At 41.9% G+C, this 23,356-nt stretch overlaps 1 protein-coding gene across 1 annotated transcript in view; it reads right to left on the bottom strand.

Moving 5' to 3' along the window:
* LOC124150387 (endothelin-converting enzyme 2-like) overlaps positions 1–23,356 on the bottom strand; it is an 89,264-nt gene that overhangs the window by 28,724 nt on the left and 37,184 nt on the right. The window contains exons 3-5 of the mRNA XM_048400992.1: positions 5,936–6,053; positions 4,138–4,254; positions 507–661 (exon numbers count right to left, since the gene is read on the bottom strand). Of these exons, the coding sequence (XP_048256949.1) occupies positions 507–661; positions 4,138–4,254; positions 5,936–6,053 (390 nt within the window). The remainder of the gene's footprint in view (positions 1–506; positions 662–4,137; positions 4,255–5,935; positions 6,054–23,356) is intronic.

Below are 23,356 nucleotides of genomic sequence, written 5' to 3'. Positions count from 1 at the left end.
ATTTGTTTGTGTTTGTTGTAATAATTGACAGTTGTGATTACAAATAATATTTATCAGGGACTTAGAAGTTTAATATGGAAAACTTTTAGGGCCACTTGTTTTTTGTGTGTTCAAGATCCATACGTTGAAATTTAAAGTTAAATCTTAAAATTTCCCCTTATTATCTTGAAATTTCACAATCATTATCTTGAAATTTTATCTTATTATCTTGAAATTTCAAGAAAAAAATAATGTAGCAGATGGACCTAAAAGGCTTCCATAGTTTTAGCTTCTCCATGTCTCTCGTGTTTTACAGATTCCTATTAATAAGCAAAACTTCGCAAAACTTCCCAGTGCCTCAGCGTCCCAATGTGCTAGTGCATTTACATATGTGACTGCGCTGCTACAGGGCTGACTGTGGTCTCTGGGTCACGCCGGTATGATTGTCTGACACTGTGCCCCTTCCATCCCTGGTGTAAACCCCAGTGTCTTTCTTTTCCTTTCTTGACTCAACAATATGAACTTACCGATATCTTGCTAGGTCCGTGCACGAGAACTTTGAAGAAGGGCGTGGCGCCATACAGTCGCGTCACGTTAGCCAGCAATGACGTCATATCGAAACTGCTGTCACGTGTGTTGTTCGTCAGGTGGAGACCCCCCAGGGAGTGGAAGAATTCCGTCACTGTGGAAGACACAACGTCACTTCAGCATGTCTGTTTCCACTTCAACACAACTTGCGATGCTGTATCCCTGCTGATGTCTGACATAATTGTCCAAGACATATCTATCTATACAGGACGGCTGATTATAATTCACTCAAATACATAATACACACAATCAAATATCCGACTGACTGAGCTGAAGTGAACTTTCTTACACTCAGGCCGCTAGCAGCGACATTAGAGATACAAGTATTGATTAAACAAACTGTATGTACAGGAAAACAGGATTACAATGTCATAAATATCTTTTCCGAGCAGTCGGATCAGGTACAGGATACAGCTGAAAATTTGTAAAAACATTGATGAGATATTCCTTGATTATTTTACATAACTTAGATAATTTTCTCGATGTTCCCAATCTTCGGCTATTAAAATGAGAATCAAGACCTACATATGGTTTAATATAGTAATATTTATAAATGAGTTGTTTCCTCTCTTTTTCAAGCAGATAGTTAAATACGTCACATATTTCATACAATCGGCAGAGTGGGCATTTGTTTCGGTTAATGACACAATCCAATACAATACTGACGCAATCAAATGTACAATTCTGACGCAACCAAACACCCCACTGACGCTCCATATCCTAACTTAATTTCAATTTACAGGAAAAAAGGTTTCCTTTGAAAATGAAGAAAACCAAGCATTGCATTAACTAAATTACAGTCAAAAGTTAGGTCAGCTCCAGACGACACTAGGGGATGGTTGAGGTTACTTGGAAAGCACCTTGCCATTACGTTTATTCTTTCATTACAAATTCAAATGACACGTTTTCCTCTCAGAAAAGAGAGCATATGAACTTTGTGAAATTTACAGAAAACTTTCAACTAGTCTTCGTCCGTGTCAAAAACTTCAATAAGGAATGGAAGAAATGCTGCCCCGGTTAATTCAAAGCTCTCGTGGTTAGATTGACATATTTTCATTGCAAAAACAATTATAGGGCTTTCCGCATTGAGCGACGAGGTGATCAAAGTCAATTACTCTACGGTTTGAGCAAAAACTCCTTTCAAATTGTTCCAACTCTTATAATCTTAAGATCACTTAATTTCGACTTTTTGAATCGTTGAACTTTACAGAATGAGAAAAACGTGTGTCAAATTACAAAATAAATTTCAAGCGGCAAAAGGCTACACTGGGAAGAAACGGGTTCGTGCAAATAGGCTGATGTGATGGATGTCACCACGGCATATACGGACGGGGAACATAGGGCAACACTTTTGTTTTACTTGTGTAACTACTTCCAAGATATCCTCATCGGTTGCAAAAATACGTTCCACTTCCTTTAACGACGTGAAAAGTGTTGAAGGTCGTACAGAGCTTGTCCCATGATATCAGAGGTCCTATCATCAGCAACTTGCTTCACACAGTTATTTCACTCTCGGTGATGTAACCGCAGGCGAAAACAAAACAGTTTTACGTATTTAGCTGATATCTAACACGATTAGTTTCAGTTGATTGATTTAGATCAAAACACATGTAGTAATGTGGATGTCGGAAAGAAATTATACCGTTTGTTCATTGAAAAAAACTTTGTTCTCGAGTGTAGCAGCGTTGCTATCTGGACACCAGCGCTAACACCAAGCTTGATGACCTCATTCAGATGCAGAGCTCAAGGTTACAGTGCCGTGTGTGCTGTGGTGTTGTGTGCTAGCTGTAGGCTGTGCTGTCTGTTTGTGTAGAGTTGTCTGTTTGTGTAGAGTTGTCTGTGTAAAGTTGTCTGTTTGTGTAGAGTTGTATGTTTGTGTAGAGTTGCATGTTTCTGTTGTGTGCTGTGATGTATGTTTGTGTTGTGTGTTGTGTTGTGTTGTGTGTACATGCAGTGTTGTATGTTTGTGTTGTGTTGTGTGTACATGCAGTGTTGTATGTTTGTGTTGTGTTGTGTTGTGTTGTGTTGTGTTGTATGTACATGTAGTGTTGTATGTTTGTGTTGTGTGTTGTGTTGTATGTTTGTGTCGTATTGTGTTGTGGTGTGTGTTTGTGTTGAGTTGTGGTGTGTGTTGAGTTGTGGTGTGTGTTTATGTTTTTCTTGTGTTGTGTTGGGTGGTGTGGTGTAGTTTATATTTGTGTTTTAAGAGCTTTCATTTCTACACAGTGGGGGTGGGGCAGCCTTGCTAGTAGTTAAACCGCTGTTGGCTCATCACACCGAAGCCACGGGTTCCATTCCCCACATAAATACACTGTATGGTGCTAATTCTTAGTCTTCCCCGCCGTGATATTGCTGGAATATCGCTTAAAAGCCAACTCAGACACGTCTACACATTCACCTTTTTTCATCCTACTTCCAACTCTCCCCCCACATCCACTGCCTGGTCAGAAATACTATAGATAGGAGTCGGAAATCTGTCACTCATCCCCGCACCCCGTTAGTATGTTTGGCAGTGACCTTTGCAGACCAGATACAAATGTAGAGGGCAATATATACTTATTATACAGCCATCACAGCCATCCCCAAATGTGTTTCTTCAGTCAGAGACAACATCTCCAGGCCGTATTCCATCTCGGATGAAGGACTGCTTAACCATGCTGGTCTATGTAGCATTACGGATCCCGCTTTCATTGAATGCTAGAGCTTGATTTGGATGTGTTAACGGCCTTTTGGAGGTGCAGTTTCCTGTTGTTAGGTGGCAAAACTGTGAGATAAACAGCACACCGTCAAAGGTTGACAGCAAGTCGCGGTTCACAGGCCCTACTTATTGATTCTACGATTCTGCCTCTACTCTACTGCCTTCGGAATTAGTGAGATGCTCTGCGCAACGTGTCCACAAGAAGACGCTTGCTGTCAATGCCGTTTGGGGAACTAAAAATATTTGACAGATTGGAGAAGTACCAGACAAGGGCATGTGGAAGATGTTGCCGATGAGGCAGTTGTGTGGTCGTCAAGGTGTCAGCGGGACCAACCTGTCTCGCGATCAGTCGTCAAGCAAACACGGTTTCAGGTTAAACAGAGACAACGTGTAGTTTATGTAAGGTGAGTTGGTGAGTTGGGTATTACACCGCTTAAAGCAACATTCCAGCAATGTCAAGGAGGGAGACATGAGAACACGAACACGTTGACTTGCCTCCCCCAGGACCCCATAGTATGCAGCTTACAGGTCCAGTCTATATGAAATATTGTATTGAAGTAAAAAGAAAGTGTCCTTCATTATTTCCAGGAGACCCACGACAAGATTTCCTCCGGCAATGACGTTATTAAATCAGATTCACATCTACTGGTTACACGTCTACGTTTATCTTTAATTATATTTTTACTTTTTCGAAACATTAAAAAAGTTCAACTTCCTGCCATATTTCGAATGTCTTCTGACATTTTCAGACTTGACGTTCTGACATTTGTGCATTGATTTATGTTTTAAAGGTAATATGTATAACTCTCTCAAGACAGTCTACCGAGCTACTTCCGCCACAAGCGCATGTGTCTATTGACTTAGGGGCCTACTTGTGACTCGGGTGACGTCATCGACCCTTGATGATCTGGAGATGCATGACTTGAATACCGCTCGCAGAGCCTTCAAGGCAGGACTGTCACTGGTTTCCTGGCCACTGGACAGCGTATCTGACAACAACAATGTATAGCATCTTGTTATTCTGTCAACTAGATAGCGTATGTGACAACAACAATATATAGCATCTTGTTATTCTGTCAACTAGATAGCGTATGTGACAACAACAATATATAGCATCTTGTTATTCTGTCAACTAGATAGCGTATGTGACAACAACAATATATAGCATCTTGTTATTCTGTCAACTAGATAGCGTATGTGACAACAACAATATATAGCATCTTGTTATTCTGTCAACTAGATAGCGTATGTGACAACAACAATATATAGCATCTTGTTATTCTGTCAACTAGATAGCGTATCTGACAACACTATATAGCATCTCGTTATTCTGTCAACTAGATAGCGCATCTGACAAACAAATAAACATGTGAGTGTGTTTGTCCTTGTGTACTACTATTACTGTTACTACTACTACTACTACTACTAATAATAATAATAATAATAATAATAATAATAATGCAAGTCCACTGAAATACCATGCCGCAGTTTAACATGAAAACCCCATATTATACTGACACCAAGCGGACCAGTAATGCCAAGCGACAGGCAGAATATCAACAAGTACCTTCTTTAATTTTATTTTGGGATGACACGGCCTGGGATCGAACTACAGACCTTCCACTCTCAGAGCAAGCGTGCAAACCTCTAGACCACTGAGGCGGGCAGATGTTATCCCATCTGTAGCTGAAGCAGTGTCTAAATCGTTCCCCCATGCAGATACTAGTAAATACACGTCACAAAGCCTATTTTATGATCTTAAGAAATCATTCCGACTATATACTAGACCATGTGTTTATGAATCACTATCAAACAGGGATGAAACCAGGATGATATAACACACATGCAAAGGCAAGTCAATTGTTCAACTAAAAAATAAACATAGGAAGACATGGTCATGATGAAATGTCCTCCACAACTACCATAAAACATTTTGAAAACTTTCTCGAGGCCTTGAATGTTAAAACCTTGATTTCACAACTTTTAAGCAAGAGTCGTATGATACTTTTTTAAATGCTCTTAGACGCTCGATTGTATCTTAAAAGTTGTGAAATGTGAACACCAAATTCTGAAGTTGCTGTAATATTGTTCGACATGATTGGAAAGTTGAGTATTGGAATGTTGTATTCATCCACCTTGTCATGACGTTTTGTCTATAGCGTTCTGTTCCTCTGAATCTTTATGTATTGATCTTCATATGAAACAGATGGGGTGCGCTAATTGGTTTCTAGCTCAGGTGAGTAAATCAGTGGAAGGAAATTGGCTTTATGACCATTATTGAATGATATCAGATTATCTATATACCTGGAGCTTAATCTGAACTTCTTGGACAAATTCCTTTGTTGCCTTCTTCACGTCTAGATGACCCATCTCCAATTCCGGGTACTATTTCACAGTAATGTTTACCTATGAGGTATGTCTTGTATCTGTGGGGTCTGTCTGTTAGGAACAGGTATGTGGTCAAATATTTACCTATGAGGTATGTCTTGTATCTGTGGGGTCTGTCTGTTAGGAACAGGCATGTGGTCATATATTTACCTATGAGGTATGTCTTGTATCTGTAGGGTCTGTCTGTTAGGAACAGGTATGTGGTCAAATATTTACCTATGATGTAAGTCTTTTATCTGTGGGGTCTGTCTGGTAGGAACAGGTATGTGGTCAAATATTTACCTATGAGGTATGTCTTGTATCTGTGGGGCAGTTCATCTGGGATCTCACGGATCCTAGTTTTGTTCCACGTCAACCGTGTCCGGGCGATGTAGCCACCGCATGCAAAACTGTAGAAATTCTGCAAATACAAAAATCCAAAATGGCTCAAATAAGAACAACAACATAGTAATAATCATATTTTTTAACATTTTACTTTCCGTCATCTTTTAAAAACCTGGCGATTATTAAGATGAGGGTGCTCCTGGAGAGAACTGGATGTCTCGTGGGTACACGACTAGTGAAACACTGGTATCTGTATCGTGTTCGTCTTGTGTCATATGTTTCGTAAATAATCGGTTTAGAATTATCAAATACAGATAATTCCAAAATCAAATATTAATCACGAACAAGCACTCATCAAGTTTGCATACACGACAGGCAGCCTAATAGCGAGGCAGCGGCGTTAGATATAGCTGCACTACCAATCACTAAGGCACAGTGGGACATCCCAAGCGTGTCAAACGGTACTCGCTGTTCCCCTGTTCAATTAAAGTCCCCTAACGGTATCAGAGCAGTTGTATAGTTCAACGAACACAAATAGATCAAGTCTTACCAACGTCTGACGCATGTAACTAATAGCATACAACGTGTTGTACCAACTAGTTGCACCATGTGAACGGGGCTTTATCATGTCCAGCACCTCAACGCTGAACCATCGGTCAGTTCTCGGGGAATATATGGAGTGTATGATTTATACACCGTGTACTAACCAAGTTATGAAGCACTCTGCCACCATGTACTATCTATCTCATAAATATGACCATGGCAGCTCGAGTCACAAGGAAAGGTCGGAACCAATTGGTCGGGTCAAGTTTAGGCAAACAGTGGCGAGGAGAATTCATAGATCTCCCGGTTCTGCTGGAATTACAAGTTTGGACATCAGTTTGGATCAACTAAGTGAATTATTGGCAAACATTTGACAGTAACTACGTCGTTTTGGGCAGTAATCAGCCCTGCTTTGTCTGGCGAAACCCTTCACACCTCAAACCCCCGCCATCTTGCTGAAACATGCCGCTGATGGTCAAGTAACTCGATAACCGGAAATGACCTCAAATCCCGTTAATCCGGGGATCTAATCAAATATCTTATTTCCTCCACCTGCTTGCGATTCTTAGACACTCGATGGTTCGGAAATAATCGCATTAGGGGAGGCGATTCTTACACTCGTGAGCCAGGGGACAAATAGATACGGCAAATTGGTGGAGGTGAAGAGGCCTGAATTGATGGGACAATCTCGGAGCGTTTCTCTGCTACCATTCTCCTGGTGTTGATACAGTATGTGATGGGCTGGTCAATCTTCCAGTCTTGATGAGACCTGGCGTGGTGAAAGAAACACAACTTGTTTTGAATTGAGGGTCGGAAAATCCGAGAATGAACTTTAGTTTTACATTGTGGAAGAGAATTAGAATTTCCATCTCAGAAAACGCAAGTCAAAGCTTTTTAGCTCGAGCAAACAAGCGTGAAATTCTCTGCATTTCCCTCAGAGCGAATGGAGATAGTTCTTTGATGGTCCTCAGACCGAAGGCTCCACACACTACTTGTGACAATGTCTCGTATAATGACCACTCAATCGGACCCGGTATCCCGTGCAAGAAGCAGTGGGAGGTTATGCAAAAGCACAACTTTGACATTGTACTCTTTGAACAACTTAGATTTCTTAATTCAGGACACAGGAAGTTTTTTTGTGTGGCCGCACTTGAGGGGCCACTTAACAATAAGCTGGTAATCTAATTAATGATAATCTTTGATTTTTCAATTTGGCCAAACTGTGATTGTTAGGACAAGATTATGATTAACAAAATATCAAATGTCGTCAGACAACTGTAGGACGGTCACTCTTCTTTCCAAACAGTCGCCATATAACTGTAGGGCGGTCACCCATCTTTCCAGACAGTCGCAAAAAAATGTAGGACAGTCACCTTTCTTTCCACACAGTCGCCACACAACTGTAGGATGGTCACCCTTCTATCCAGACAGTCGTAACACAACTGTAGGATGGTCACCCTTCTATCCAGACAGTCGCCACACAACTGTAGGACGGTCACTCTTCTTTCCAGACAGTCGTCACACAACTGTAGGACGGCCATCCTTCTTTCCAGAGAGGCGCCACACAACTGTAGGACGGCCACTCTTCCTTTAAGACAGTCGTCACACAACCATAGGACGGTCCCTCTTCTTCCCAGGCAGTCGCCACACAACCGTAGGAAAAGACAAAGCTGCAGACTGTCTGCAATGAATTGCACTCACTCACTCACAATATTAAGCTTGAGCTATTGTTATGCCTACAACCCGCTGTGTCGACCGAGCGTTACACAGTCCGTAACATCAATATGTGTCTTTTAGGTGTTCTTGTCGTGATTAATTAAATAAACCGAATATTATTTTAATGGAGAGCATTGAAGAACAAATCTGAATATTATCAAAGTGCTGGGATACTCAAATCGTTGAGAAACAATGCCGGATTTAATGTGGAGGAGGCATATTGAACAACACGGCCTCAATAACCTCTCATCTCCTCAATAAGATGTGATAAATATTATATGTTCTGTCAATAACGGATACTTCCACTTCCCGGGAGGGCGCAAGCAGTCAATAGCCACCATTACTGCCACACACAATTCCATAGGAATGTCTCCGTCGTCTTTTCTAATAATTGAAATTCTATACTATCATAATGGATTTCGATTTATTTAAGTATTTTGCTGATCAATTACTGAACGATATGCCGGGGGGGGAGTTCACGATTGGGACTAATTTGATAAAAAGCAAAACGATTCTTTGGACTATTTTGTGAATATTGACGTCAATACTCGTGTCCTAAGTATAATCACCGCCATATTTACACCTGATCAGTCACCAAAATAAGATGCATTGTGTGCATCCAGTAATATAATTGTATAACTGTATTCCGTGTTACTTAGACCACCTTGAATTACCAAGTGAATGAACGTCCTACATATTCATTGATCACTTGATTGTCTGGTTTGTTTACAGGCCGCCGTCGCATGACAGGTGTACTTCTGGGCGGCAGTAGGTAATAAATGACTACCCTTATATGCGAATTGTGTGAATTGTGGGTTCTACCGGTAGGGCAGGACATACCTATCCTTTTCGCAAACATCTGGCGTCATCACTGATTTTCAGTGGTCATTTCATATAATTTTCACAGCTATTTTGCACTTAGCGACAGATGAAGTCTGTCTCGGTGGTTATACGCAATATACATCCTTCCAGTGTGACTCCTGTAGCGTCATGTTTAATATCCTACCGTGCAGTATAGCTTAAATAGTATCCAGTCTTTGAATGACATGTTGAAGTGATACACATAGGGAAGAGAATATATGGATGTCAGCTTCTTATTACGAGGAACACAACGTGATGAAGCAGTAAGCATATACCCCTACGTTGTTGACGTCCATACATTCTCTTCCTCAAATAGCATCGTTTGAAATATCCGCCCCCAAAGTATAATTCATATTGTATCATATGTAACATACGTCCCTACAGTATAACTCAAATAGTACCACATGAAGTATTCGCCGCTAAAGTATAATTCATGTTGTATCATATGTAATATACGTCCCTACAGTATAACTCAAATAGTACCACATGAAATATCCGCCGCTAAAGTTTAATTCACATTGTATCATATGTAATATACGTCCCTACAGTATAACTCAAATAGTACCACATGAAATATCCGCCGCTAAAGTATAATTCATGTTGTATCATATGTAATATACGTCCCTACAGTATAACTCAAATAGTACCACATGAAATATCCGCCGCTAAAGTATAATTCACATTGTATCATATGTAATATACGTCCCTGCAGTATAACTCAAATAGTACCACATGAAATATCCGCCGCTAAAGTATAATTCATGTTGTATCATATGTGACATACATGTACGTCCCTTCAGTATAACTCAAATAGTACCACATGAAATATCCGCCGCTAAAGTTTAATTCACATTGTATCATATGTAATATACGTCCCTACAGTATAACACAAATAGTACCACATGAAATATCCGCCGCTAAAGTATAATTCATGTTGTATCATATGTAATATACGTCCCTACAGTATAACTCAAATAGTACCACATGAAATATCCGCCGCTAAAGTAGAATTCACATTGTATCATATGTAATATACGTCCCTGCAGTATAACTCAAATAGTACCATATGAAATATCCGCCGCTAAAGTATAATTCATGTTGTATCATATGTAATATACGTCCCTACAGTATAACTCAAATAGTACCACATGAAATATCCGCCGCTAAAGTATAATTCATGTTGTATCATATGTAATATACGTCCCTACAGTATAACTCAAATAGTACCACATGAAATATCCGCCGCTAAAGTATAATTCACATTGTATCATATGTAATATACGTCCCTACAGTATAACTCAAATAGTACCACATGAAATATCCGCCGCTAAAGTATAATTCATGTTGTATCATATGTAATATACGTCCCTTCAGTATAACTCAAATAGTACCACATGAAATATCCGCCGCTAAAGTATAATTCATGTTGTATCATATGTAATATACGTCCCTACAGTATAACTCAAATAGTACCACCTGAAATGTAGCCTCGTATCATTGAAAAAGTATCATACGTGATGCTCCGGGTTTGAATTGAACTTCAGCAACCCATGTTTGTCGTAAGAGGCGACACACGGGATCGGCTCGCTGACTTTGTTGATGCATGTCATCGTATCCCAAATACGTGTATTGATGCTCATGAGATCAATCACTGGATTGTCGGGTCCAAACTCGATTATTTACACGCCGCCGTCATATGGCTGGAATATTGCTAAAAGCGACGTTAAACAAACAAACAAAATCGTATGTAATATCATGATCAATATTAATCCTGTAGTATCATATGATCTTTTATGTGTTCCTCGTTATTTGGATGGTCAGCTCAAGTGATGCTGATACCCATATCACAAGCAGGCAATCCCATGGTGCTATCAACTCAACATGACTCTCCAGACTGTGACCGATGGCAGCCATGTTCCTTTGTCCTGTAATCTAGCTTATTACAACCATTATGCAACGTTATGTAAAGAAACTTTGAGACATTTATATAGACAGAGCTCGCTCCCTGCTTTGCCTATTAAGCAATTATATCACAGATCAATGACCCTCTGTGTAAACGGACGCTCGCCAATTTCCATCGCAAGTTAAACCCACTGTGGGATATTCTCAGACTATTTCATTTGAACAATATCTTGCCTTCAACAGATTAGCGTGACTGTTTCCCATAGCTCAGTCGGTAGTGTGCATTTCCGGAAGGTTTATTCCCTGCTTTGATGGCAGCATTTCCCCCGGTTCGCCTCCGTGTCAGCCCAATTAGCCGCGGTTACATGACACAAGTACCATGCGCAGATAAAACACTATGTATGCTCGATTCATCCCTCCAGCAAATTACATTTGCATACAGTTGCAATAAAGCAAACATTAGTCGAGGGTAGATAATCCTTGCGCTAACAAGAACAGGGTTTTTGTCATTCTGCGCCTGTCATGCTCACTCATTCTTTCCTGATGCGAGGCATTGTGGGTAGAGAGGCCATTTCCGGTAGCAATGGATGTATCAGTAGTGTCATGTGCACATCAAAGATACTTATTTACTTCGTTTTATACTCATATCCACTGCCACTGAATTACCATTTATTGCCGATTCAGAAATACAAAGATGTACCGAGTGTTACCAGTGAATGGATAAGAAAATGGAAAGATTGGAATCCGATGTAACATGACAATCAACAATACATCTTGGCGGTGTAGTGTTAGGGGGCAAACAACTAGGAAACAACCAAGAAACAACAGGAAACAACTAAGAAACAACCAAGAAACAACCAGGAAAAAAACGAGGAAACAGCTAGGAAACAACCAAGAAACAACAGGAAACAACTAGGAAACAACTAAGAAACAACAGGAAACAACTAAGAAACAACCAAGAAACAACCAGGAAACAACTAGGAAACAACCAAGAAACATCTTGATCAATAATGGGTCATACACACCATCATTGGTAAAAAGTTCCTCTATACGTCCGAATCAAATGTTAGCGAGAGGCCTTTGACGTCAGCGTCTACATTCTGATAATGTTTTGCATAGACCAGTGTGGCTAGCACACGGCACAACTATTGGCGCCAGAATGTTGTCTCGGTAGTACTGTCCAGTGACCCTTCAATGGACAATATTCAGTTCCATTTGACAGTCATGTGGTCCCGCCCCATATCCTCAGAGACCATCCAAAAATCTGTCATGTTACCTTACGATGACCTTTGCATGACATAAGTCAGACACGTCTTCCCCCATGTCCAGAAAGTCCGGAGTGGATCTGGACTCTCATGAATACATTACACGAGATCATCGGCGACACTGCCAGTTTCAACGCTCCAGACACCAGTAGTGTGTCGGTTTGTTAACGGTGGTATAACATGTGGTCGCTGAACAAGTGCGTGGCGCAAGTGAACAGAGATTTAATTGGCTGTTTGGATTTCTCAAAAGCCTAGTTTCTTAATAATGGACCCCAGGCTTGTGTTGTTGACCAAGGGCGCCCTGTGCGGGGCCGATCGTTAACATTATGTGTCTGCATAAACCTGTCCCAAAGTTTGCAAATCGCATACTGAGACACATTGAACGAATTGTGAGTTCTAGGTGAGTTCTACCAGTTTTAAGTATGACAATTACGCGTTCATCACGTTGTAGACGATGCATTCCCTATCTGATCACAAAGTCGGCATAAAGTAAGAGTGGAGAGTTAACGTGTTACTGTGGACAATAAAAATAGCAAACACTAATGGCACAGAGCGATTTGTGGACCTTTCACTGAAGCACTGGGGAATGACCCCTACTCATAGGGCACGGAGGAATCGTATGGTCCACGGGCAATGAGTCGGGCGTTTTGGGGCGTGTTGGGGCGTTAGGTTTTGGTTCCGAAACCGTTCCATCTCTGGTAAAATATTTGTATAGATTACCTTTCTTCTGACGACCAATCATAACATATATATTTCATATGATCCCCAAGTTTCTTTGGAGAGTATATGTGGACTATGTCTTTTACAGTACCACCAATGACGGCAATACAGTTAAGTATGCTTACACTGGCGCTGGAACGGGAACGCCTCCATCGTCTACTGGTAGAGCGTCCACCCCAAGAGCAGAAGGTCCGGGGTTCAATCCCCGGCCGCGTCATACCAAAATACGTTAAAAGATGGTGCTTGTTGTTACCCTGTCTGTTACGCTCGGAATTAAGGGGCTAGAACAAGAAGTGTGGCTCGGAGTCAGTACACTGTGTCTGTGTGGGGTGTTCATGTTTAACTGCGACATGGTATCTCAGTGAGCTAGCACTATAAATCGCAATCTGTCCGGACTAGTACAAGTAGTAACACACACACACACACACACACACACACACAAACACACATACACACACACACACACACACGTGCATGCACGTCGCTGTATAAGTGCAGTAATCATGGTCGCGACGTTAAACCCAATTTCACCTCACCTCACCTCACCTCATCTCACCTCACCTCACCTCACCGCACCTCACCTCACCGCACCTCACCTCACCTCACCTCACCGCACCGCACCGCACCGCACCTCACCGCACCTCACCTAACCTAACCTCACATCACATCACATCACATCACATCACATCACATCACATCACATCACATCACATCACATCACATCACAGCACATCACATCACATCACCTCACATCACATCACATCACATCACATCACATCACCTCACCCCACCTCACCCCACCTCAGGGGCGGTCGGGTAGCCTAGTGGTTAAAGCGTTCGCTCGTCACGCCGAAGACCCGGGGTACGATTCCCGACATGGGTACAATGTGTGAAGCCCATTTCTGGTGTCCCCCGCCGTGATATTGCTGGAATATTGCTAAAAGCGGCGTAAAACCATACTCACTCACTCACTCACCCCACCTCACCTTACCAATGGAACGAAACTGCAGGAAACTACTGATGTGAATGAATGTTTCTTCTAGAGTTGTGTACGTTGCATCACTGATGAGTGAAATACACCATGGTGTTCACAGACCAACAAATATAAGGATTCGAACATGTCTTCTTAAAACACATAACATAATAATTCCTAAATAACAAAACATATATTCCTTAAGTATATATTTTTTCGAAACCTCTTCGGGAACATGTACAGTCGGGGTTTAGTCATCTCTTAGGTCTCCTTTGCAACAGGCCATCCAGTGGTGTCTATGGCAACAGACCATCAAATGATCTCTATGACAACAGACCATCCAATGGTCTCTATGGCAACAGATCATCCAGTGGTCTCTATGACAACAGACCATCCAATGGTCTTTATGACAACAGACCATCCAGTGGTCTCTTTGGCAACAGGCAATCTAGTGGTCTCTATGACAACAAAGCACATACCAGTGCATACTATGCTTAGGAAATCAGTTAAACACAGTTAAGTTCTCCCACGACCGCTCCGATTAAAATGTCAATTACTTCATTGCGGGATCGGCATCCTTGATGGCGGATAAACCTGATGGAGGAAATGTAAATTAGATGCAACCTTCTAGCGCTGCCGGGTGTCAGTGCTTCCTGTCAGTGTGGCCTATCGAGCTGACTTCAGATCTCGATATTTCCAGCACAGAACCATTCAGTAGAGAACAGCGGCTACAGGCGCGATGTACTTTGTATCATGTGTATGATACAGCTATTTACAAAAGGAGAACATTGATTGCCGTCTACAGTAACCCTGTAGAGAGTATACATCAACTGTAATTGAAGTGTTAATTAACATAGCGGCCTAGCCTATGTATCACTCCACATAACCTTCCCAGATGAGGAATTAATTCGACTCCTTGTCAAGTTAACCGTGTTCTCACGTTTGGGATAATTGGCAGCAATGGTCATCGATGTCAGCGTGGCACCGGTTGTCTGAAGCCTCCACAGAGGGGGTGGGGGAGTGGGGGTGGGGCGAGGTGGGGGGTGTCGGCAGTTCTCCTCACTGCGTTAACACGGCACTTCACACTTGCATCAACCACAGCAACCGTAGGAGATACCATATGTCCATCGGATAAGTTATATGAAAGAATCGTCAGATCTTTGTATGGATTTTTACTTATATGAAGGGATCTTTAGACATATAGACATGTCCATTTATATGTTGGGATCCACCTATACAACTTATATATAGGGGTATGTACCACCTATACAACATATATACAGGCTATGTACCACCTATAGAACATATATACAGGGGTATGTACCACCTATATAACATATATACAGGGGCATGTACCACCTATACAACATATATACAGGGTATGTACCACCTATATAACATATATGCAGGGGTATGTATCAGCTATACAACTTATATACAGGGGTATGTACCACCTACACAACTTATATACAGGGTATGTACCACCTATATAACATATATGCAGGGGTATGTACCACCTATACAACATATATGCAGGGGTATGTACCACCTATACAACATATATGCAGGGGTATGTACCACCTATGCAACATATATACAGGGGTATGTACCACCTATACAACATATATGCAGGGGTATGTACCACCTATACAACATATATGCAGGGGTATGTACCACCTATACAACATATATGCAGGGGTATGTACCACCTATGCAACATATATGCAGGGGTATGTACCACCTATACAGCATATATACAGGGGTATGTACCACCTATACAACATATATGCAGGGGTATGTACCACCTATACAACATATATGCAGGGGTATGTACCACCTATGCAACATATATGCAGGGGTATGTACCACCTATACAGCATATATACAGGGGTATGTACCACCTATACAACATATATGCAGGGGTATGTACCACCTACACAACTTATATACAGGGTATGTACCACCTATATAACATATATGCAGGGGTATGTACCACCTATACAACATATATGCAGGGGTATGTACCACCTACACAACTTATATACAGGGTATGTACCACCTATATAACATATATGCAGGGGTATGTACCACCTATACAACATATATACAGGGGTATGTACCATCAATATAACATATATACAGCAACCGTAGGAGATACCATATGTCCATCGGATTCCATATGATTTCCAGTAAAACACCACACTTTAATTGTCCTGCTGTGAGATGCGTCGATACATATCCCTGGCTCCCGGGATTGTTGCTATTGTTTGTCGGTCACCGCTTCAAAAGATTTGTTTTCCTTTATTAATGCACATCTGATTTCTTTTAAATTATTATTTTTTTCATATTTTATTTATGCATGTTATATTTTATTAAATCCTGCAGCAAACTATTTTTTTACAGTTCATCCTAATCCATTAAATATAATCCTAAGCCTAGTGGTAAGCACTGGCCCTCGAGATAAACAATGGTAAAAGTACGCTGTGATAGTCACGTGGAGGTTAACCCTTTTACAGTCGATCCAAACACACGTGTACTTGCCAATAATCTTTAATACAATGGAATCAATTAGTGATGAAGGCTGTTTACCCATCCGAGATGTCGAAATCTGATATGGGGGCAAGCTTATATTGACAGGTATTATGCTATTATTATTTATTGAGCTTGACCTTTGTCCACTGGGATATATGGTCTTTGTCCACCGGGCTATGTGCCCAGCAGGAGGATTGGTGATGGAATCAGATCAAGTCAGAGCCAAATCTCTTTCCAGGAGTCCTTCGAACACGCAATGGAGGAGCCTGGAGCCTGGACCCCGGAATGGCTGTCTGTGATATTGTACCTGTCGATTGTTTCGTAATATAGCGTACAGAGATGTAACCTTTCCGTCCCTTAGGGGCCGAATCTGTTTGTTCCCACCTCCAGAGTATTGATCTATATCTTGGATGTTCACTTGCAGGTGACTCGACATCGCTGTACTCTAAGTAGTATATAGGTGTTCACCACTCATTGTTTTTGGTTTGATGTTTGTTTGTTGTTCAGCGCCACACTCAGAATATTCCAGCCGTATGACGGCGGCCTGTAAATAATTCAATGATTGATATCATGAGGAACGAGCAGCGAGCCTCACCACCTGATCTATGTCGCCGCCTCCAAATCTAACCCGGAATCTCCGAAAGGGGGTGTTGGTTTGGGGGGGGGGGGGGGGGGGGGGGGGTGCAATGCAGTGCCACTGACATACCAATGTGATAGGAATGATGCCTGGGCACTGATTTAATGATTCTTCAGTTATTTAAAGAGATCTTCAGATGCCTTGTAGTGATCGCAAGCTATACTATATGTTTGGATCGTCAGTTATATGAAGGTATAATAAGTTAAATGAAAGAATTTTCAGGTCTATGTATGGATTTTTACTTATATGAGGGGATCTTTAGTTAACACTAGTCACCTATACAAGTTATATATAGAGATATGTACCACCTATACAACATATATACAGGGATATGTACCACCTATACAACATATATACAGGGGTATGTACCACCTATACAACATATATACAGGGGTATGTACCACCTATACGACATATATACAGGGTATGTACCACCTATACAACATATATACAGGGTATGTACCACCTATACAACATATATACAGGGGTATGTACCACCTATATAACATATACAGGGGTATGTACCACCTATACAACATATATACAGGGTATGTACCACCTATACAACATATGTACAGGGGTATGTACCACCTATACAACATATATACAGGGGCATGTACCACCTATACAACATATATACAGGGTATGTACCACCTATATAACATATATACAGGGGTATGTACAACCTATACAACATATATACAGGGGTATGTACAACCTATACAACATATATACAAAGGTATGTATGACGTGTACAGAAGGGGCGGGTGGTATGTACCACCTATACAACATATATACAGGGTATGTACCACCTATACAACATATATACAAGGGTATGTACCACCTATACAACATATATACAGGGTATGTACCACCTATACAACATATATACAAGGGTATGTACCACCTATACAACATATATACAAGGGTATGTACCACCTATACAACATATATACAGGGTATGTACCACCTATACAACATATGTACAAGGGTATCTACCACCTATACAACATATATACAGGGTATGTACCACCTATACAACATATATACAAGGGTATGTACCACCTATACAACATATATACAAGGGTATGTACCACCTATACAACATATATACAAGGGTATGTACCACCTATACAACATATATACAAGGGTATGTACCACCTATACAACATATATACAGGGTATGTACCACCTATACAACATATATACAAGGGTATGTACCACCTATACAACATATATACAGGGTATGTACCACCTATACAACATATATGCAGGGGTATGTACCACCTATACAACATATATACAAGGGTATGTACCACCTATACAACATATATACAAGGGTATGTACCACCTATACAACATATATACAAGGGTATGTACCACCTATACAACATATATACAGGGTATGTACCACCTATACAACATACATACAGGGTATGTACCACCTATACAACATATATACAGGGGTATGTACCACCTATACAACATATTTACAGGGTATGTACCACCTATACAACATATATACAAGGGTATGTATCACGTGTACAGAAGGGGCGGGCGGTGTGTACCACCTATACAACATATATACAGGGTATGTACCACCTATACAACATATATACAGGGTATGTACCACCTATACAACATATATACAGGATATGTACCACCTATACAACATATATACAAGGGTATGTACCACCTATACAACATATATACAGGGTATGTATCACCTATACAACATATATACAGGGTATGTACCACCTATACATCACATATACAGGGTATGTTCCACCTATACAACATATATACAAGGGTATGTACCACCTATACAACATATATACAAGGGTATGTACCATCTATACAACATATATACAAGGGTATGTACCACCTACACAACATATATACAAGGGTATGTACCACCTATACAACATATATACAGGGTATGTACCACCTACACAACATATATACAAGGGTATGTACCACCTACACAACATATATACAGGGTATGTACCACCTATACAACATATATACAGGGTATGTACCACCTACACAACATATATACAGGGTATGTACCACCTACACAACATATATACAGGGTATGTACCACCTACACAACATATATACAGGGTATGTACCACCTATACAACATATATACAGGGTATGTACCACCTATACAACATATATACAGGGTATGTACCACCTACACAACATATATACAGGGTATGTACCACCTATACAACATATATACAGGGTATGTACCACCTATACAACATATATACAGGGTATGTACCACCTACACAACATATATACAGGGGTATGTACCACCTATACAACATATATACAGGGTATGTACCACCTACACAACATATATACAGGGGTATGTACCACCTATACAACATATATACAGGGTATGTACCACCTACACAACATATATACAGGGTATGTACCACCTACACAACATATATACAGGGTATGTACCACCTACACAACATATATACAGGGTATGTACCACCTATACAACATATATACAGGGTATGTACCACCTACACAACATATATACAGGGTATGTACCACCTATACAACATATATACAGGGTATGTACCACCTATACAACATATATACAGGGTATGTACCACCTACACAACATATATACAGGGTATGTACCACCTATACAACATATATACAGGGGTATGTACCACCTATACAACATATATACAGGGTATGTACCACCTATACAACATATATACAGGGGTATGTATCACGTGTACAGAAGGGGCGGGTGGTATGTACCACCTATACAACATATATACAGGGTATGTACCACCTATACAACATATATACAGGGGTATGTATCACGTGTACAGAAGGGGCGGGTGGTATGTACCACCTATACAACATATATACAGGGTATGTACCACCTATACAACATATATACAGGGGTATGTATCACGTGTACAGAAGGGGCGGGTGGTATGTACCACCTATACAACATATATACAGGGTATGTACCACCTATACAACATATATACAGGGGTATGTATCACGTGTACAGAAGGGGCGGGTGGTATGTACCACCTATACAACATATATACAGGGTATGTACCACCTATACAACATATATACAGGGGTATGTATCACGTGTACAGAAGGGGCGGGTGGTATATACAGGAGTATGCATCACGTGTACAGAAGGGGCGGGTGGTATGTACAGGAGTATGCATCACGTGTACAGAAGGGGCGGGTGGTATGTACAGGAGTATGTATCACGTGTACAGAAGGGGCGGGTGGTATATACAGGGGTATGTATCACGTGTACAGAAGGGGCGGGTGGTATATACAGGAGTATGTATCACGTGTACAGAAGGGGCGGGTGGTATGTACAGGAGTATGTATCACGTGTACAGAAGGGGCGGGTGGTATATACAGGGGTATGTATCACGTGTACAGAAGGGGCGGGTGGTATGTACAGGAGTATGTATCACGTGTACAGAAGGGGCGGGTGGTATGTACAGGGGTATGTATCACGTGTACAGAAGGGGCGGGTGGTATGTACAGGGGTATGTATCACGTGTACAGAAGGGGCGGGTGGTATGTACAGGGGTATGTATCACGTGTACAGAAGGGGCGGGTGGTATATACAGGAGTATGCATCACGTGTACAGAAGGGGCGGGTGGTATGTACAGGAGTATGTATCACGTGTACAGAAGGGGCGGGTGGTATATACAGGGGTATGTATCACGTGTACAGAAGGGGCGGGTGGTATATACAGGAGTATGTATCACGTGTACAGAAGGGGCGGGTGGTATGTACAGGAGTATGTATCACGTGTACAGAAGGGGCGGGTGGTATATACAGGGGTATGTATCACGTGTACAGAAGGGGCGGGTGGTATGTACAGGAGTATGTATCACGTGTACAGAAGGGGCGGGCGGTGTGTACAGGAGTATGTATCACGTGTACAGAAGGGGCGGGCGGTATGTACAGGAGTATGCATCACGTGTACAGAAGGGGCGGGCGGTATGTACAGGAGTATGCATCACGTGTACAGAAGGGGCGGGTGGTATATACAGGAGTATGTATCACGTGTACAGAAGGGGCGGGCGGTATGTACAGGAGTATGTATCACGTGTACAGAAGGGGCGGGCGGTATGTACAGGAGTATGTATCACGTGTACAGAAGGGGCGGGTGGTATGTACAGGAGTATGTATCACGTGTACAGAAGGGGCGGGCGGTATGTACAGGAGTATGTATCACGTGTACAGAAGGGGCGGGCGGTATGTACAGGAGTATGCATCACGTGTACAGAAGGGGCGGGTGGTATGTACAGGAGTATGTATCACGTGTACAGAAGGGGCGGGCGGTATGTACAGGAGTATGTATCACGTGTACAGAAGGGGCGGGTGGTATGTACAGGGGTATGTATCACGTGTACAGAAGGGGCGGGCGGTATGTACAGGAGTATGCATCACGTGTACAGAAGGGGCGGGTGGTGTGTACAGGAGTATGCATCACGTGTACAGAAGGGGCGGGTGGTATGTACAGGAGTATGCATCACGTGTACAGAAGGGGCGGGTGGTATATACAGGAGTATGTATCACGTGTACAGAAGGGGCGGGCGGTATGTACAGGAGTATGCATCACGTGTACAGAAGGGGCGGGTGGTATGTACAGGAGTATGTATCACGTGTACAGAAGGGGCGGGCGGTATGTACAGGAGTATGTATCACGTGTACAGAAGGGGCGGGTGGTATGTACAGGAGTATGTATCACGTGTACAGAAGGGGCGGGCGGTATGTACAGGAGTATGTATCACGTGTACAGAAGGGGCGGGCGGTGTGTACAGGAGTATGTATCACGTGTACAGAAGGGGCGGGTGGTATGTACAGGAGTATGTATCACGTGTACAGAAGGGGCGGGTGGTATGTACAGGAGTATGCATCACGTGTACAGAAGGGGCGGGTGGTATGTACAGGAGTATGTATCACGTGTACAGAAGGGGCGGGTGGTATGTACAGGAGTATGCATCACGTGTACAGAAGGGGCGGGCGGTGTGTACAGGAGTATGTATCATGTGTTCAGGGGTTTGATAGAACGAGGCACTCCAGGTACTTATTTAATTCTCTGTGTGTTGATGGGTGATAATTTCTATATTTAACTGTCACAGTTCCATATACAAATTAGTTTTTGACAGACAACCATGTTTGTCTATCACAGCTCTAACACAATGTGCAGAAGGCAAGAGCGCACAAGTGGTTCATAGGAAACGTGCCGACTGCTGATAACGATGAATTATGCCCCTTTTAGCCCGTTCACCTCTAAGATTAATCAAAGTTAATGTGAATAAATGTTTACTCGATTGGTCAATTTCAGATGGTAACGGGCATTATTGACAGAGAGCCATCTTTTGTGGTGTGGTTGGGCCGGCTTTAACGATAGGTATTATACACACGTCTCAAGGATTTCGTCAAAATATTGGGTCTGCCCGTAACGAAATTAGCGGTCTGGTAGCCCGCTCTGCGGCAGTACTGGGAGGGTGCTCAACCATATAAGTCAATTTGTTTCCGCACATCCGGCCCAGTCAGACACTGTGCTACTTATAGGCAGCGTTAACTACACTCACACACATCTCCAGTTACTTACTTAAATCATCAATCGACCTGTTTAAGTCTACAAAGTCAGTGATGCATGAATATTCATTACTCTAAGTTACGTTCTTATTTGAAGTCAACCTTCATAGACCCTTTTAATTGCATCTGGCATGATTTTCTCCTTTCGATTTTTCTGTTCAACTAAACGGCTGCCATGTTGGTAAAATGGTGAAATGTCGTGGCACTTGTCACCAACACCACATTGGTAATTCCCCTGCTCCTGCCTGCCTGGTTATCATTGCCTATGTACCAATTACCAGTCCTCACCTGCCCACGTACAAGACTAAGTGTGTTCTTCTACCGCAGTCTCCACCCCACCACCTGCTATCCTCGGGGCTTGGTCCCAAGTGGCCCCCTGTTTGTGAAGAGGGCCAGATTGAATTCAGTTTTCTAGGTCTTGTTAACGTGACCGTGGATGTCTACGTTGCTTGAGACGATGAAGTTGCGCAGGTGGCGGCTTCTCGAAAACAGTTCATTTTCGGAGCGAAAAGCAATATCGAATTATATTTATGGAATCCCGAAAACGTTCCTAATACTCAGTAATAATTAAATATGGTGGCGATTATCTGTACTGCGAGGGGGA

Source organism: Haliotis rufescens, unplaced genomic scaffold (genome assembly GCF_023055435.1).
Source record: "Haliotis rufescens isolate VD_foot unplaced genomic scaffold, xgHalRufe1.0.p SCAF_20, whole genome shotgun sequence".
Taxonomy (NCBI): domain Eukaryota; kingdom Metazoa; phylum Mollusca; class Gastropoda; order Lepetellida; family Haliotidae; genus Haliotis; species Haliotis rufescens.
This window is presented reverse-complemented; position numbering and strand designations above follow the sequence as displayed.